At 41.8% G+C, this 18,218-nt stretch overlaps 1 protein-coding gene across 1 annotated transcript in view; it reads right to left on the bottom strand.

The window, feature by feature from the left end:
- The window catches only part of LOC309602424 (phospholipid-transporting ATPase ID-like), a 68,591-nt gene that overhangs the window by 30,245 nt on the left and 20,128 nt on the right, over window positions 1-18,218 (bottom strand). Inside the window, exons 3-10 of the mRNA XM_082335994.1 lie at window positions 16,287-16,400; window positions 13,908-14,006; window positions 12,882-12,943; window positions 11,223-11,295; window positions 10,962-11,032; window positions 9,698-9,780; window positions 5,621-5,779; window positions 4,605-4,693 (exon numbers count right to left, since the gene is read on the bottom strand). Of these exons, the coding sequence (XP_082192120.1) occupies window positions 4,605-4,693; window positions 5,621-5,779; window positions 9,698-9,780; window positions 10,962-11,032; window positions 11,223-11,295; window positions 12,882-12,943; window positions 13,908-14,006; window positions 16,287-16,400 (750 nt within the window). The remainder of the gene's footprint in view (window positions 1-4,604; window positions 4,694-5,620; window positions 5,780-9,697; window positions 9,781-10,961; window positions 11,033-11,222; window positions 11,296-12,881; window positions 12,944-13,907; window positions 14,007-16,286; window positions 16,401-18,218) is intronic.

Genomic DNA, 18,218 nt, shown 5'->3' with positions numbered 1-18,218 from the left:
GAGTAACTGGGAAGAGAATTTTAAAGTGGGACACCTTAGTGAAAACTGGGACTTGCTCAAGAGCACCATTTAATAGACACAAAGACATTACCGAGGTCTTAAGATATTTTTGATTAAAAGAAGACAAAAACATAGCAATACAATTATTTGGAAAAAAATACAAAAAGAAGGGGAAGAAGGGAAGTTAATAGAAATTAATATAAATTGCAAGCAATTATAGAACTATGAATATCTAATAGTCATATAAAATATCAAGAAAAGAAAGCAGTAAACTCATAAACAGGTGTGGAAAAAGCAGACATGTTCAACAGACAGTCCTCCAAGAATGAAGGAGGAAGGAAGCAGAAGGAGGTATCTATCCCATATGATGTAGCAGATGGAAAAGACAGATTACCTTCTGTGATAAGGAACACTATGTGGCTCTATCTGCTAATAATAAGCATTTTCAATCCAGTGGGCCCAGGTAATTTAAAGATGAAAGCTTAGAGGAACTAGCTGAGAAATTCTCTTAACTGGTAAGGTTAATTTTTAACAATGCTTTGAAAACTGGGAAGCTCTACCATACTGAAAATCTGCTAATACAGTTCCAGTATTTGAAAGGTAGAAATGGTCATCAAGGGAAAGATAAAGTGAAGTTAGCTTGACATAATTCCTGGACAAATGATAATAAAACCATTTCTGTTGATATGGACTTCTCCAAATATTTGACTTAAAACAACCAACATCCTCATGAAGATGTGAAGATATGGAATCATCAGGCTGCATAAAGAGCAATTAAAAATTATCTCTTGCAAGTATGGTCATTAGGGAGGAAATATCAGTAATTTAGGCCATTATGTATAAGGCCACCCAGTAACAATCACATTACAACAGTAATCAACCTTTTTAAAAAACAATAATTGAGGCACAAACATAGAAACACTGCTGGTGAAGCTGATAGTTGTATTGCTGAGGTAATCTATGAGAGGAGAAAGGATACTTTTATGGAGTGATTTGAATCACTTGATGAAAAGTTCACATATGTCCAACTTGAATTTTAATACCAAGAAGCTGCTAAAAGGGGGCCACAGTAAATAAAGGTGCTGGGCTGAGTTTCAGGGAACACATTTATTTCCTACATCAGTAGTAGCTTTTCTATTTAATTGTGGGAAGCCTAATAAATTACTCCAGTTGTGAAATGGAGACAGTATTGCTAGCTAGTAAGGAATGGGGGTGCAGTGTTTTTAAACCTCTCTGATGAGCGGTCAAAACAGACTTCAGTTTGTGCTGTTGTAATCATCAGGACTTAAGGATATATGAGAGGCATGACCCAGGGACAGGTAATATGTCCTTTATTAAACCAATAGACATAGACGGAGAAAATAGACAAGCCTGTCTATTTTTATAGATATTTCTGTTGGTCAAGTCAAAGATATTACTTCTCTCTGCAGACCTTGTCTGTTATAAAAGAAATTATCACTATAATTAATTAATTAGTTATCTTATCACTGTACCCTGAATGATTCCTCGCTGTCTCAGAGTTAAAAATTGCCAGTTTGTAGAATATCACAACCTGTGTAGGAAATTCAACATATGATTCAGCAACAGAAATACACATGGGGCAAGAGAGCAGCCGAACTTTCCCATATCACACCAGCTCTTGTCTATGACTGCACTTGCTTTATGTACATTTTGCTTCGTGTGCATTTTGCACGTCAATGGTCTGGTCCCTAGCAGCTCAACTTGTGTGCAATACTCATGCTTACAGAAAGTTCACTAACATGCTGTTTGCTTTTAGACAAATGCAAAAAAACAAACCATTAACGGCGGCCCCGGAGATTAACTTCTGTGCAGAGAAAAAACTGTGTGCAGGGTGTTGTAATCGTAACCACAGCTCTGCAAGAGAAGGATGTGAAAAAACCCCTGATCATAGGCTTGTGCATGCTTATGTGTCTTCCCAGCATGAATATCCTCCCTCTCTGCGTCCTGTCCATGCATTGCCTGTGAGACATCTTCTGCAGGACTGAGTAGGACTTTTGTACAGGGGAGGTGATGTTTGACAAACATTTCCTGTCGGACTGTGAATTCAAACTGTCTTGGTTTCTTTATTGGCACTTTGAGTTCTGCTCCAGGATTTGAAGCATTAAGTTGTTTAAGAGATAAAGGTGACAGCCCTATTTCTCTGAAAACGTGCTTCCCCAAACTTGCTAAAAAGCAAGATTTGGAGGAAAAAGCATTCCTGGAGCTGGCAGGTGCGTCCCCAGTGAAGGAACATTCACTTCTCTCTCGGATCCCCAAGAAACACTCACAAACATGAAAAAAAAACAGCTGTGGTTGCCATCTGGAAAGGCTCACTCCTTATTAACCCTTGTTGGGACAGACCAGGGCATCATTTAACCAGGCGAGCCCTGCTTAAACACTGCTTTGTGCCTGGAAGTTTTATGGACAATTAAACACAAAATAGCTTTGCCAGTTTTAACATGGAACAAGTTTCATTACACTTAAAATGAACTATTTATAGCAAGCTGTGGCTGCTTTGTATTTCCAAACTCAAGAGCGCAATATACTACCTCTTTTTATGACCGCGCTTTGTAACCTTCGACCACCCAGTGAGCTGGAAGGACCTGATGCCACATCCCCTTGGGTGTGCAAAGAGTCTGGTGCTTAGGGTAGGACAGAGCTTTACTTAGACACCAAAATGTTAGGTGCCTTAAAAATGTGTGAAGGAGAAAAACACACCCTTGGCTCCATCAGCGCCCAAGAACCCAGGCAGAGGCTGATGCAATCAACTGCAACTTGCTCAGCTTTTTAAAACGGAGCCAGGAGGTAAATTCATCTCGTTCATGAAGAGAGGCCAAACAGACTGAAAGCTCTGGGTGGGACCCTTGACTTGTGAAAGGAGATTTGGCAAACCTTAGTTGAACGCTGAGTTCCCTATTCAGTTTTTCTCTGCTCCGTTTCCGTGCCCTGTGTATCCCCCACAGCTCTACCCCACAGCCTCTCACCCATTCCAGCTATAGCATAGCAGAACACCTCAGAAAATGTAAAGTTTTTCTAATGCTTGCAAAATTTTGAATGTGAGATGCCCAAAACTTGCTTGAATTTGCTGTCCCTTTAAGTGTGAGGGAAGAAAACACTAAGGAAAACAAGCTGATGACGGTAATCAAAATTTTCACTTGGCGGAGATTGCTGTAAGTTTACTAAAGTCAAGGGCATGTCCTTACTGTACATGGAGCAAGGACTCAAAGGGGCTTGAAGATGACCCTGGAGTGGCTCTCTGTGCTGTGGCAGTGCTTTACAGCAAAATACACACATGCAGATATTCAGAACGCTGCTTCACAGCTCTGGGAGTCAGGCTAACCGCTGCTACTTTGGTACTATTTCAGTCTCACAGAAGCACAACCTGCTCTGTAACATCTCCCATCCCTGGGCCCAACTAAGGAGCTTTTGAGATCCTCAAAAAAGAGCAGGAGGGCAGGGACTGGGATGAAGTGGCAAGGTTGGAGAGTGGGACAGTTTTGGAGATGTTTGTAGTATAAGCCCCAGTGCCGAGGAGGCATGAAGTCACGCAAGGCAGTATGAGCTCAGGGCAGCTTTGCTGTGATGGGCAGGCTGCTGTGGGATGCCTTCTCTAGGGCTTGCTCCAGCACCGGGGGATGGATCCTGACCCCAGCCTGGCTCTCAGGTTGGACTGGAGAGCAAGGGCAGGAGGGAAGAAGAGGGAACAGTGGGCACTGCTGGGAAGAGGTGACCACAGGAGTGGCCAGACCTTCCCAGGGTCATAAACTGAAGGTGGTGCAGCATGCATGAAAAAGCATGAAAAACTCGCATCCAAAGGAAAATAAAAGCCTGAAACTAAAGAACTTGTCTTCAAGCAACATTGAGTAAAGCAGTGTGAGAGTGTATGTCCCTGCAGACTGGCAGTAACAACAAATATAGTCCCTTCCCTGAGCGGTTTTGAACTCAAGCAGTAACATCTTGGGAGAGTCTCTGTAAAAGAATCGCTACCTCTGCCTGGAAGTGTTTGCCATTTGTTAAAACCACTGACAAGCTTAAACCTCAAATCAAATCTGTTTCCTAATTTGAGGAGAGTGTCTGCTATATAAGATTAGTGTTCTCAAGTTTCCCAGATGCTAAAAACACCCGTTTCCGAGTATTAATGAGACCATGTCTAGTATTTTACCCTAACGTGTTAAGTCAGAAGCTGGCATCCTGTAAATTAACAAACTGGCTTACCAAGTCCTATGCAGATATGACCAGAGATGCCAAGAAATCAGGAAGAAGAGAGAGAACTGCTAATGTTTATTTAAATAGAAAATGACAAAACTACTGGGGAAAAAGGGCATTTGCGGCTTCAAAGTGATTCTCACAAAAAAAAAAATGCAGAGCAGAGCAAATGAAAAGCTCAGAAGAAAGGTCCTTAATGCTATCAATGTAATGGCCTTGGTTTGCAAGACGGGCTGGCAGAGGCGCTGCAGAGCTCAGGCTGCTAATAAATTATTATATAATTTTTCTTTTTATCATTAGTCACTTCTGATATTCCCTCAGTTGTGTGGACAAAGAGGTGGAGCATCTGGAAATGATGAATACATCTGAAGATATGAAGACACATTGATCAGACTTACCACCAACACAAGGACGTTCATGAGCCGATCAATGCTGGTCCGTTTAAAAGTTGTTTTTCCACTGTTCTGCATTAGTTTGGTGTCTGGCCCTGGAGATGAAACACATTCATGAATTTTAGTAATAAAGCTTAGCTGTTCTAAAGCTGATTCCTTCTGAGGCCCCACTGTGCTTTACAGTATAAATACTCATCACAGCTTTCTTGAAGGCAGGTACATACAGTTTACAGTGCTGGTGGGAAACTTAGGCAGAAGAAGGTTAAGTCACTTGCCTTAGATTATATGGAGAGAGTCACATAGAGCCATTAATTCTGGATTTTGATCCTGCTCTCTTCTTTCAAGAGTCAATCCTCCCTTTCAGGTTTAATTACTTTTCACAGAATACCTGATACTGCTCTGTTATTAATGACACGTTATACATCATCTCACATGTCTACAGCAGTATAGAAACAATGGAAGGCCTGTGCTCATAAAAAGCATAGATCTAATGGTCTCCATAATATTATTGATGACCTTGATATTCCAATATGGATTAAAATCACATAGAAATGATGTGGAATTTTTAATCAAATACACTTAAGAGTGAAAAATTTTGAACAAGCCTGGTGAGAGAAAAACTACAATTGGCCCAGTGTGGGCCAGTAAAGGCAGATTTAATCCTGCTTTAGTTCTTAAACAGATTTAATTCTTATATTCTTTCTTATTGATTGATCAAGACTTCTCTCATGTACTTTGCTGCATGCATTTCTGAAATAAAAGACTAATTCTGCTTACTAAAGCACTCAATCAAGACGGAATTGGATGCTGTAACGTAGCCATTTCCTCTTATAAAAAAATCTCAGATTAAAATCCCCTGTAATATGCATCATTTCCAGCCTAGAGTTAAGCCAAGGGATCTCATGTATTGTTTTGCTTTTGCTCTTGTACCTGGTAGAAACATATTTTTCCAAAGAGGAAAATTCTTGGTTCCTTTGCGCATACTGGGCGCGAGGTACTTCCATGTCATTTTTTCTACCTACCGGCATAAATAACGAGACCAAAACACCATTCTGTGTTCCTAATTGTACAGCCTCTCAGCAACATCTTCTCATTGTCCAGGGCATACTTCTCTCCTCGAAGAGTAAGAGTTCCTGTGAACTTATCCAGTTTGTTATTTGGTGCCTCACATCTGACTTCACCTGTAAAAGGAAGGTAAAAACAAAAAGATGGTGGGAGATCTTGGCCCAGAAATATCTCAGTCAATACTGTATTCTCAGCTGTTCCCCAGGCAGGGAGTATTTCACACCATAGCTGCAGTCCACTCCTGACCCTATCATTGCCATCCTATATCCTATATTTACTGATGTCCAAAACAAAGTTTCCATGCCTTTTATTCAGGTAAGAAGAAACGTTGAACCAGCAACATACTTTTAATCCTTCCACAGCAAGTTCGTAGTGGTAGGATGTCACTGGATAACTTTAGATAAAAGTGCTGACCTCGTGTAATTCCTGTTCCATTTTCTTTAAAACTGCAGGAGCCCAAGCGAGAAAATCATAGCCTGAAGTCTGCAAGAGAGTAATTAAGTGAGGTCTCTTTGTTCAATGTTCTTAATTTCATCTGTTTTATACCTTAAGTCCCAGTGGCACATGAAAAAAGATACTGCTACCTTCAGCCATGCAGCTGACACTGTAGGTGATTGGACACCCTGTTTCTATTTCCACACTTTATATTTATTTCTTATAATAAAATGTGTTTACACAAAACTGTAAACACGGACACTTTGGTATAAAAATTATTTAAATCAAAATTTGCACCCGATATATAAAGATTCAGAGCAGAGCCCTGTGGATGTATTGGGAAGAACTGGAAAATACCAATACACCTTATTGAAAGGGAATCCAAGAGTTCAGTCTGTTCAGTTAATCAGCAGGAACATTAAAGTTATTTTGATCACAGGCTGCAAATATCTGCATAAGGACTAGCATTTGCAGAGAATACAGCTTTTCCAGCTGTTCTCAGACAAAACACACCAAGCTCAACAGATTGGAAGAAAAATCCAGAGAAGTACAGAAAAAAAGTACAGCTTTAAGTATTGTGGTAGTCTCCACCACTGCAAATTTTAAAATCAAGAATCGATGTTCTTTTCATAGAAAAGTAGCTCTACTTTGGGGCAGACAAATCATCAGACTTGAAAGATGAAGCAACTGGGAAATTCTGTGACTCGTGTGACATTAGAGCTCATGCTAACAACTATGCTGATCTTCTATTTTATTGTCTAGTTAATCCAAAACCAATCAGATCCGTACTCCATAATTTCTAAAAGTCTACAGTAACCAGACCTGTCTCACTACAGCCCTTGCAACCCCTTGAAAAGCACAAAGAAAACAGAGGCTTTGCAGTGCAACCTGAAACACAGCACAATGAGACGTTGGTGAACGAAACCCAGGGCATGATCCGTCACCGGGAAGACTGTGCCTCTCCTCATGCCAGCTGTGCGACGATGCTCGTGTGAGCACCTTGTGTGTCAAAATCCACATCTGCTTTCCAGTAAGTGGGTTGATCTGGTTTACTGTTATGCTGATTCTGAGATCAGAAGAGATTCATCCAAATTAGACCGATCACAAAAAAAGTGAGAAGCTCTAGAGATTCATCCAATATACCTGTGCTGACCCCAGTAACTGCAGCTGAAAACACCTCAGCAAGGCACCGTGCCTCCTGTCTCCTCCTCCCAATAACAGCAAGATGATACCTGAATGCGTTTCACCTGAAAGAGTTAAATATTGCCAAGCCTACATGTGATAGGTAGTAGGTAACCAAAAAGTATTGTTTCCTTTCTGATCTCCCAGTTCCCCAAATCAAATAAAGTTCAGCGTTTTGCAAGCATCTTCCTTATCTGAACCATCGCGATGTCAACAAACATCATAACTCATATTAAGCATACCACTGAGTGCCTGTATTAGCTGCTCAACCCTTTCCTCTCTTCCTGCCTTAAGAAGTAATTAGATAAAGAGTTACGTAAATATTTAAATACTTGTACAGAGGTTTGCTGGGGAAATGCAAGGTTGGGTCTGATTCCAGGCACTCTTCCCAGTACTCTGCCGAATATAAATCATGCTGGGAAACATTTTACTCATTTTAAGTACTGGGGAGAGGCCATTTTTATTTACAATATAACTAAAATAGAGATTTAAAGGACAAATAAATATTTGATTTAAAAAGTTTTAGTTTTCCAGAATATTTGGAAACATTTTTTTAATTATGCAGTTTCAAGAACGCGGTATCCTTAGATAAGCATTAGACAGGAAATGCTTTAAAAATTATTTAAGATGAAGATTTTGCTTACAAATAGATACACACTGGAAAAGTGTGGAAAAATCACACTGGAAAAATCTTCAGGAAAATAATTAAGGTATGCCACTGACTATTAACATAAAGCATCTAACTGCACCTGTAAAAACATATTTCTCAAGACGTAAAACACTCAGAACCTCAGCCATTGCTTCAGAGAAATCCTGATGTACTGAGCTGTCAGCTGAGACGACACACACTATTTCATAAAACCTCGGTGTAGAAAGCATAAGAAAAGCCCATACCTTTGGATGACTCTACCAGAGACAGTCCCAGCTATGCTAACTCTCTGCCACATCCCCACCATTTGTCTTGGAATCATCTAGTTATTTCTAAGAGAATTTTTTAAAAAATATTTTTCCTCTTTATCTAAAAATATTTCCTGAGAGGCTGCAGTCCTTGAGACATTCCAAGGACAGCAGCACTCACTCCACCCCTTTCCATACCGACTCTTCCCTTAATCCTGCCCTTGAACCTAAGCCAGCAGGGCACTGCAGAATGTGACTAACACCACTTGGTCTGTTCCCCCATCCTCTCTCTGCAGACAGATGATGTGTGAGCATGGAGAATTCTGTTTTTGACAGGGCTGGCTCCTTTCTGTGTATGTGCTGCTATATATTCCCTGGTATCCAGTGACAGGATGCGTGGGAATGGTTCAAAGCTGTGCCAGGGGAGGTTTAGACTGGACATTAGGAGGCATTTCTTTACCGAGAGGGTGGTCAAACACTGGAACAGGCTTCCTGGAGAGGCGGTCGATGCCCCAAGCCTGTCAGTGTTTAAGAGGCATTTGGACAGTGCCCTTAACAACATGCTTTAACTTTTGGTCAGCCTGAATTGGTCAGGCAGTTGGACTGATCGTTGTAGGTCCCTTCCAACTGAAATAGTCTATTCTATTCTATTCTATTCTATTCTATTCTATTCTATTCTATTCTATTCTATTCTATTCTATTCTATTCTATTCTATTCTATTCTGTTCTGTTCTGTTCTGTTCTGTTCTGTTCTGTTCTGTTCTGTTCCGTTCCGTTCTGTTCCATTCCGTTCCATTCCGTTCCATTCCGTTCCATTTTATTTGATTCAATTCGATTTGATCTATATTTGGTATAAAAAACAGTGCTAAGAAAGCACACATTGCCTGTTAACTACATCTGCACTGCTTGCCTTTAAACATCTCAAAATGCAGTCTTTATTGTGTCATCGACAGAGGAGAGAAATGCTGGCAGGGTAAGGCTTGAGGCTGGGAAGTAGTCACCTGTCCTGTGTGTACAGTTAGTCCTCAGGTCTGCATGGTATCTGGAAAGTGCTGCTGCTCGGAAGATAAATGTAATCAATGCATCAGCATTGCTGCATCCATGTACAAGTGCAGTGTGAACATATTTTGGGATCGGAACTAAGCATGCAGTTTTGGGAAAACAGTTTCCACTGTGCAATTACGTGAATTCTTGTATTGAAGTTTGAGGTGGGTAGTCTCAACATCTACAGACAGATGCTAAAGAAAAGCATGCAGCCAGAAGGAGAATTCCTACCAATGCAGTTTCAGGTCATAGCCATGTACAGCACCGAGACAAGTAAAGGGGGATCTCTTTCTCTATGTTTGCTGTTTATATCTGTTGTACAGACTGCAATGCACCTATTCTGTTTTCCTGCCTCTGCATCCAGAGGACTCCTAGCATGGAGCAGGGAACAGCCTAGAAACAAGACTCCCAGGCACTCTCTGGGCTCTGGTGTTCGGGCAAATCCTCTGGGAAGTGAATTTTCCATGCAGACTCACCATTGAACTCTGTCAGTTTCTGAAGATCTTCTCCAAGCTCTGCAGTCACTGTCAGTGCCTGCTTCACCTTCAGGTTTGTTTCACTATAACAAATAACACAAGACAAAAACGTGAACTGAAAGTCCTATGTGAACTGAAAGCTCTCCCTGAAAGTCACTTCTGTTCTTCAGGACAGTCTTCTTCATTAGACATCTGATGAACCATGCCATCATCGGCCTTTTTTACTTGGCCAAAGGGTGTAGTTATCTCTCTCAGCTGCAAAGACAGGCAAGCCAGAGGAATTCGGGACATGGTACTACGGTACCAAAGAGAGTGAGGTGGCTCTGTCTTCTCATTTTCACTACGAAGTGCAAGACCAGGCATCTCAGCTCCCTGAGCAGCTCACTGTGTATCCTGCCACTCATACCATGCTGAACCCTGAGGTATATGAGCACATAGGAGAGCTCTGGATCTTCTCCCATGCTATTCTGGTCCTGAAGAGTACTCAAGTCCTGGGACTAGCTAGCTGGGAGGATTCAAATGCAATGTCAAAGAAACACTGCATTTGTTCAGGGCCTCCTAGCACCTGCATGTACAGGAACTACAAGCTCATTTTCAGCAGAATCAGACGAGGAAAGTCCAGATGGCTGTCAGTAGGGTATTGGGAGATACATGATTTCTTGATCTCTCTGGTCTTGCTTAGTCCTTCAAGCTGATGCTCGCTGCAGGCAATGCAGAAAAGGTAATGCAAACTGGGTCATAAACATGAGGTCAGATCCAGTTTATTCCAATTAATACAGATTAGTTGCAGCCCTCCAACTTCTGGTCAGTTGTGCCCTGGAGTGGGCAATATTTAGAAGCCTTTGCAGTGTGCATGTATTAAGATTATGGCATACCAGTCTGAAGGAGATTACTGGAGTTATTGTGATTAACTCACCCAGATAACCTGGATAAGAGAAAAGACTAAGGGAGACATAAGAAACAGAAAGCTTCTGCCAGTGACCTGAGATATTGCAAGAATGCATTTCAAACTAACTCTCAGTGTCAGAAGAACTGTCACTAAAAACAAAAGTCCCCTCCTCACATGACATTTGCACTGACAGAGGCAAAAGTATCCACCACAAGATGTTACTTTCAAGATACCTACCCAAAGTTTATTCTATGTATTGGGAAACTCTTCCTACAAAAGCTATTGCAGGTAAGGTTGCAGTACCCAGGGTCAACCAGATAAGATGTGGCCTTGCACTGGCAGCAGTGATTGCACCCGAGGGCCCAGCTCACTTACCCGTCCAGCTCAGCTGTCTCGATGTACGTCAGGCTGTGTGGCTCGCTGCTTGACAGTAACAGTAGATCGGCCTGAACACAGACAGATAGACTTGGCATGAGTTCACACGGTCAGAGGGCATGACACTACAATGCCACTTGTGGTTTCTGCACACTGCAGGTCTCTGAGGCAATTATCATCGCTATCGACTCATTTACTTGTGAGTGATAAGAGGAGTTACAGAGACTAACTGTGAGCAGGATGGAGAGAAACTGTACTCACCGTCACAAAGTTGTTGTTTTCTAGTTTTATTATATCCCCCACTTGGACATTCATCCATTTTTCGTCCTTTAACCTGCAAGAAAACTCCTAGTAAGTAGGCACATAAAGCAAACACCACTTGGGAAAGTACCATATTAGGCTCTGCTCCTGAAGCCAGACTGTAGGTGACATCAGGACTTGGGCTGTTGATAAGATGGAGTAGGGTCCACCATGATGTGGCCTGATCCATACTAAGCTAAGGGACCACCACAATACAAAAAAGTGGTAACAGTGGTCAGGGTGACCTATGCAGGGTTGAGACTAAGCCCCACAATAGCAGCACAATCCATGTGCACTACCATTTTGTCTGGACTGACTAGTCCCTTCCTTCTCCCAAAGGGTCACATTGTCTCAGAAAAAAACTCTACTTTCCCTAACAGACTTCCCAAACACCTGGGAGAATTGCCAGTTGTGTTAGTTTTTCTAAGTGGTATTAAGGGCCAGAGCAACCAATCTGGTTCTGCATGGGCCTGGCTTCAGGAAGGTCAATGCAGGTGCTTTCGCTGTGCATGTGCCTAGCTAAGCCCATGTCTGCACTGGCCTTCACAGCGCTAAGCAAGATGTGCATGCAGACAGTCAGCTAAATTGCAAGCACCAATGTAACCAAGTCACAATAGCTGTATATGCAAAATCTAGAGGTGAGAAATATCGAGAGCTATATCAAAACAGGACTGAGTATTCAAGCTTGAGTTTAGCTCAGCCTTGCTTTTTCAGTGCCCGTTGGAGTTGGGCAGGACCTATGGTTTCCAGTTTTTGAACAAAGGCAAAATATTAGAAATTTTCTATTTCAATGTATGTTTCCTAGACACAGTAACTAATACACAGTAAACTAAGAAACTGGTTTACTTAGCTGAAAGCACAAAAAGTATGTTCCTCTTCTTCAGTTTCCAGTTATATTTTTAACTGTTTGATCATCTGTTGAAGTTTACACAACATACTGCTATCTATAGTACGGAAAAAAAGTCCCCAGAGACTTCACAGCTGTCTACAGCTGTGTCTTGTGCACAGTTGGACTCCATGGAGCCGCAAGTAAACAGCACATCTGTCTGCCACAAAAGCCAAAGCCTCTGCTATTTTTTCTGCAGGAAAGAACAGTGATAGCAGTACAATGTCCAAAACACACAGCTGAAATGTTTTGAGTACATCTAAGTCAGAAGCGCTACACACACTCAAAGTATTATGACATGTATGAGGAAGCTATTCCTGCTTCTTAATTTAAATTAACTTGTTGAGAATGCCTAGTTTTGCTTCATGCAGAAATAAATGCTAGGAACATAAATGGACATGGGAAGATAGCCTTGCTTGTTACTTCTAGGGTAAGGAGTACAATAATACAATGCTCTCACAGTATCACTTATTTAAACGTATATATATCCAGGAACAGAAAGAGTTTACTTTTTGTCAGTGCAAGGTTACAGCCATAATGTCTGCACTGATTGTGGTGTTGTGTCTTGGGTTCATTAGTCAGACACATAGTCCAGAACTGCGTGGTGAACTAAGGGTGTGAAAGACAATTCAATTTTAAATTGTTTAGTGATCCTTGGGAATCACACAGAAAAAAATTATTATTAATAAAACGCTCTTCCTAGTCAAAATTACAACAAAAGAAAAAGGACTTACATGCCATTGATCAGGACCTGGACGGGGCGGTTGTTGACGTGTTTGTCACTTTTGTGTCGATTCTGAAAATTTGATCAGTACATTAAAAGGCATTTCCAGGAAACCAAGCACACAAGAGCTGTAGGCAGTTCATTAACATTTCAGGTTTTCACCTGGCTGGCTGAATGGGTCAAGCAGATCAGAGTCACAACTGAGTCACAGTCTAGCCCATGTTTACACTAGTAACATAGGGCATAACTAGACCGCAAAGAGCAACAGGCAACACGGGGCTTGCTCTTGGAGGGAAGAAAGAGGGTAGAGCTTTATAAGTCAGTTAGCACAGTCCTAACTCAACTGGTGTTGGTCCTACCCCTCACAGTTTTGTAAGCTAAGCACCCAGAGAAATCCGTTCCCCTGCTCTGATATGGAAAGGGGCCACAGATGTCCTGGCATTGCTCCCTGGGAGAGCACCTTGCCACCCCTCACCTGCCTACTTGGAAAGTTGCACCCAGTCTCCATGGAGCATCAAAATTATTCAATAATGAGAGAAAATGAGATACTAAACTCAGCTCTAATGTCACCCTGTGAAGTCAATAGGACTTTGACCATTAGCTCTGATGGGAGCAGACTTTGGCCAAAGCTGTACAAGTTTGACCAATCACACACATGTTGTATGCTTACTTCCTACCAAATGTTGTTTCTGCCCACATTGCAGCTAGATGGCAGAGGATGAGTTCTCCAAAGTGGAAGCCTAAGAATAGACTTCTGTGCAGATATATCTATCAGTGACCACATTTTCAGACATGCTGAGCAGTTTCAGAGAAAGTCAGTGGAGCTGCTGGGCTGCTCAGCAATTTGGAAATTCTAGCTCTTTTTTAGGTAATGAACCATAGATTTGGAGATCTAATCTCAGACCCCTTCCTGGCCACAGACCAGTTCTCCAACTGCTGGCCACTGGCTGTGTTTATTTTAAGTGGTTTGCTTTAGTCATTGTGCTGAAGAATCACAGGCAAACTCCAAAGTACAGGTCAGCAATACAGATCTTACAAAATCATCGATGGCATCCTTGACTCCTGATACAGCCAGCACCAGCACTAGGGGCACCACCGTTGTAAACCAGGCCAGCGAGGAAATCTGAGGAATCAGCTGTAGGAAGAAAAGATCTGAGTTGAGAAATTTCTTGCCAGTTCAGCAGACAGATGGAAACAAAACACTGTTTTCTGTGGAAGCTGCAGATAACATTTTTCTATGATATCTGAATACAGAATAAAGACAGAAATGCAGCTCTATCACTTATATGTGACCCCACAAAGGTGGGACAGCCAGGGAACTCATGCTTTGCCTACAAAACAAGCTGTAATTTAGGACATAAACATGGAGCTGTCAGGAAGTGCAGTGGGTTGCTCTTTCTTATTGTTTATAACATCAGGACTGCAAAGTCCCCAGTGGATTTCTCTGGAGGCACTGACATGGGCAAGCCTGCTGTGAGGGACCCAGAGCTATCTGAGAAAGGCCTGCTGTGCAGAGCCTTCAAACGCTTCAATTTTTTGTTTCAGTAACTCTTCACATTTTGCTGAAGTAAACTTCGTATCAATAAACAACACACAGCTCTTGCCAGGGCTGACATTGCTCTTCCAAGATCAACAGAGCCATTTTTGTTTCCCACATCTTTAATAGTGAGAGGACCCAAGAGTTGAAGGTGACTCAGTCATGCCTTCAGTGATGCTGAGATGGATGTCTCACCCCAGCATAGTTCTCCCCTTCCTCTAGAAGAACAGCATGAATGATGGAAGCAATGTGATACCAGCATCACTGTGTCCACCAGATTGGATTTGGGCAGCGTCAACTCCACGTGCATTGTGCCACTAAAGCAGCTGCTTAAGAGTGGAGAGCTGCTCTTTGAGATTGCTCCTTCCACTGCTCTATCACAACCCAGATCCTACAGGCACCACCAAATCCAGCCAGGAGGAATGATTTTTAGAGGCAAGCACAGCCCTGCTCAGCTGTGGAGGCTGCAGAGACACGTAATTGCTACCTTCTCACCTAACTGGGAATATGCATGTCCCGCTGGGCTGTGCCAAAGGAGAGGGGAGGCAGACTCCCCACAGCCTACCCATCACATCCACTCCTGATGCAGGAAGAGATACTCCCAGTGCTATAGGGATGGAGTGAGTGGGCAGAAAAGAGCAAAAACTAAATGGAGGAATATGTAAAGGTAAAAGGCTAATGGCTGCCCTCTTTAGCCTACCTTCATGCAGGTAGCAGAAAAAGCTGTATGCTTTTATATACAGTTGCTCCTAGATGGTTCAGCAAAAGACAGAGCAGAATAACTTAAGGCAAATAGTTTGAAATACTATGAATTTGATAGACAAACAGCTAGAGTGCAGTACAACAACACAGGAACAGTGCTGTCAGCTTAGCTGAAAAGGTACTTTCACTAGTTTCTTGAAAAATATATGTGGGCTGAAATTTCCCAAATTCACTCCCTGTAAATAAGCAAAGAAGATTATATGTAGTTTGCTACAGGCAAAACAAAATTTTCCCTGTGCTTTTTTGAGCTGAAATTGAAAAAGAGCATTTGAAAAAGGTAATTTTGCAAACTCGTGTGCACTGAAATGGTGAAATTTAAAATATCATACTTGAAACATAATCAAAATTATACCCTTTTTTGATAACATGTATTCCAGTATGACTCAGCAACAACAGAGTACTCTGCATTTATCCATATTCTAGCAAAGTGAAAAGGGACAGAAATCCTGATATCACTTTCTCCGGCGCATTCAGCTTTCAGACGGTAGTATTACCAATGGCAATGGGCAAAGTGCAACTCAATGCCATTCTGAGCCACACGGTTCAATAGTGTTGCCAGTGTCTGACACGCTCCATATTAGACACCTTCCTCACCCTGCTGAGCAAGGAGCAGCAATATTCAGCTTTATGCAAACTAGCTCCAGCCTTGAGCCTTCCTGATGTTAACTGCTTTCTTCCCAGGGAAACAGTACCGGTTACAAATTTGTTCTTCTTGCCGTTTCCTTTGAGACTGCCCATGGAATTTGCCTTTAAACATACGGATAAGAGACGACTTTTGTACTACAGGAGGAATAAGTAATGCAAATCTAAGGACAGCCAGGAGAACTCAGATGTAGACACAAAGGGGTAGTAGGACAGGGTATGAAAAATGTACACAATCTGTTGAAAACTTTAAGTAATTTTTTTTTTTTTTCATTTAGTTCAAACCCTGATATCCAAAGGTACGAGAGGAAATTGCTTTTTTTTTCTGCCCTACTTTCTATCTACTTTAATGTTTTACTAAGACGCTAATTCATAACAGTGATATAGCTTGCACTTTATTACACCTATCAATACATAGACTGGCTTTGATAACAGACAACGCAATCTGCTGGAAACAGTGCAGTGAATTCATACCTGTAAAATCAGCAAGAAAAGAAAGTAAGCATTGGCTATTCGCTGAAACTGTTCAAACAGGTTGAGAGGCAGGAAAGTGAAGAAGTTGTATTTCGATGTTTTAATTGAATTGTTCTGTAGAGGAAAAAAAGAAAATAAACAGGATTGGTAAAACAGGAAACAAAATTACAGCACAACCCATTTAAACCGTGTTTTTACTTGCTTATATTTAGCAATAGCATTGTTTCCAACAGCAGCTCAAAAAACATTTCCTTTTCCCCCGCACAATCATGCCGAGTCTGGATAAACAGAGAGAATTCCTCTCGGAATTGGTGAAAACATGATGCTCAGTTTATGCCAGTGCAACTGCAGGTAGATACAGGTACATGTAGTCACTCACAAACAGAGATGCATCTTCCCTTTATTAATAGTCTTCCTACTTACATGATGCACAAATAGAATTAAAAACTGTAAGCAGAACACAACAATTTTGCTGGTAGCATCTACAAAACAGTGTTAGAAAACACATGGTAGATCAGTTACCTATAACTTGTCTGAGACTTTGAAGCACCATTCGGCTGGACAACCCCACAGGACCTATAGGCCCTCCCAGGAGCAGAACATGACATTATTATTTTCAGCTGATTCAGCAGCCTCTCAACTCAGCAACTTGGAGAGGTGGCTTGTTTCTATTCCACAAAGATCACTTGAATGCAGTGTTGTGCAAACAGCCACTAATACAAGAACTCACCATTTCACTAAGCGAGTTGCAGTTTTGTTCCCTATTTCCAGTTTCCTTTTCTAATCGCAGATGGCCCCTCCAGCCACAAGCAATGGCTGCTCCCCTATCTGTCTTCTTCAAACCAGAGAATGACCCAAGCTCGAGATTACAGAACTTGGTATTTTCTTCCCTGAAGATCAGAGCGCTCTGGTCTAATTCTTGCCATCTGATAGACAGGGTCAATCCACCGTACTGAGCTTCCCAGCCTGGGGTGTCCCTTCAGTTTTTTAGGCATGCTAGAATTTCTTTTCATATGAAATTTATGAAGCACTCATGCAGGTTTAGTCCTGGAAGCGTGTATGCCATCTGTTGCCAGCACATCTAAAGTTTCCCCCCTAGAAGCTCGCCAGAAGATGCCTATTAACCCCCTCCCAGGGAACCTAACGTGTGACAGCACAAGGAGGCAGATATTACACAGTGCACCTTCATTCAGTAACAGATTTGCTGGTTCAACAGAAGAGAAAATGGTGATTGTAGTATTGTAATAGCCTTTAGATATTGCTAAGCTGGTGGGAGGACAGGAGGTACCAAGTATGAATCACAGGCAACTTCCAATCCATGCATTAATCCAGGATCTTGACATCTAAACTGACACACATCAGCGTGTTTCCACCATTAAACCAATTATTTAAAATTACCACCGTAAGATGTGTATGGGGGAAGCTATTCCACTTTAGGCAGTTACTGGATTTCGCTATGTCCAGACACAAAGTACAGCAACATTCTTCAGCATTAACTTCATGTCTTATCCCTTGTACAAGCCAATGAATAAGTCTCTAAAAGAGCAGAGATGGAAACGCCCTTCATGGAAGAGCTAGCCAAATCCTCCCATTGATTGCACTCCAGCAAGAAAAGATGTTTATCAGTGATCATCATATAAACAATATTGCCTGTCTCTTGGCATCATGTAGCCATCTCCGGGTGTGGTTAACTCTGCCTGTGATCTAAATGTCATGACACATAGTTGAATTTGGTTTATTTCAAAATTCTTCACCATGGGATATCTGCTGCACACAGGCTCCATGGACACTGCTAAAACAGAAGCAATGGAATAGCAGCATCCTCTGCAAATCCGACGTACAGAGAACTAAATTGTTTGACAAGTCTGTGTCCACCAGACAGAATCTGGCATATTTTTTAATAAAAACTGGATCTAAAGATGTTCCCTGCCC

This window comes from Platalea leucorodia (assembly GCF_965183815.1).
Source record: "Platalea leucorodia genome assembly, chromosome: Z".
In the NCBI taxonomy this organism is placed as follows: domain Eukaryota; kingdom Metazoa; phylum Chordata; class Aves; order Pelecaniformes; family Threskiornithidae; genus Platalea; species Platalea leucorodia.
The sequence above is the reverse complement of the archived record's forward strand: the minus strand, read 5'-3'. Positions and strand labels throughout refer to the sequence as shown.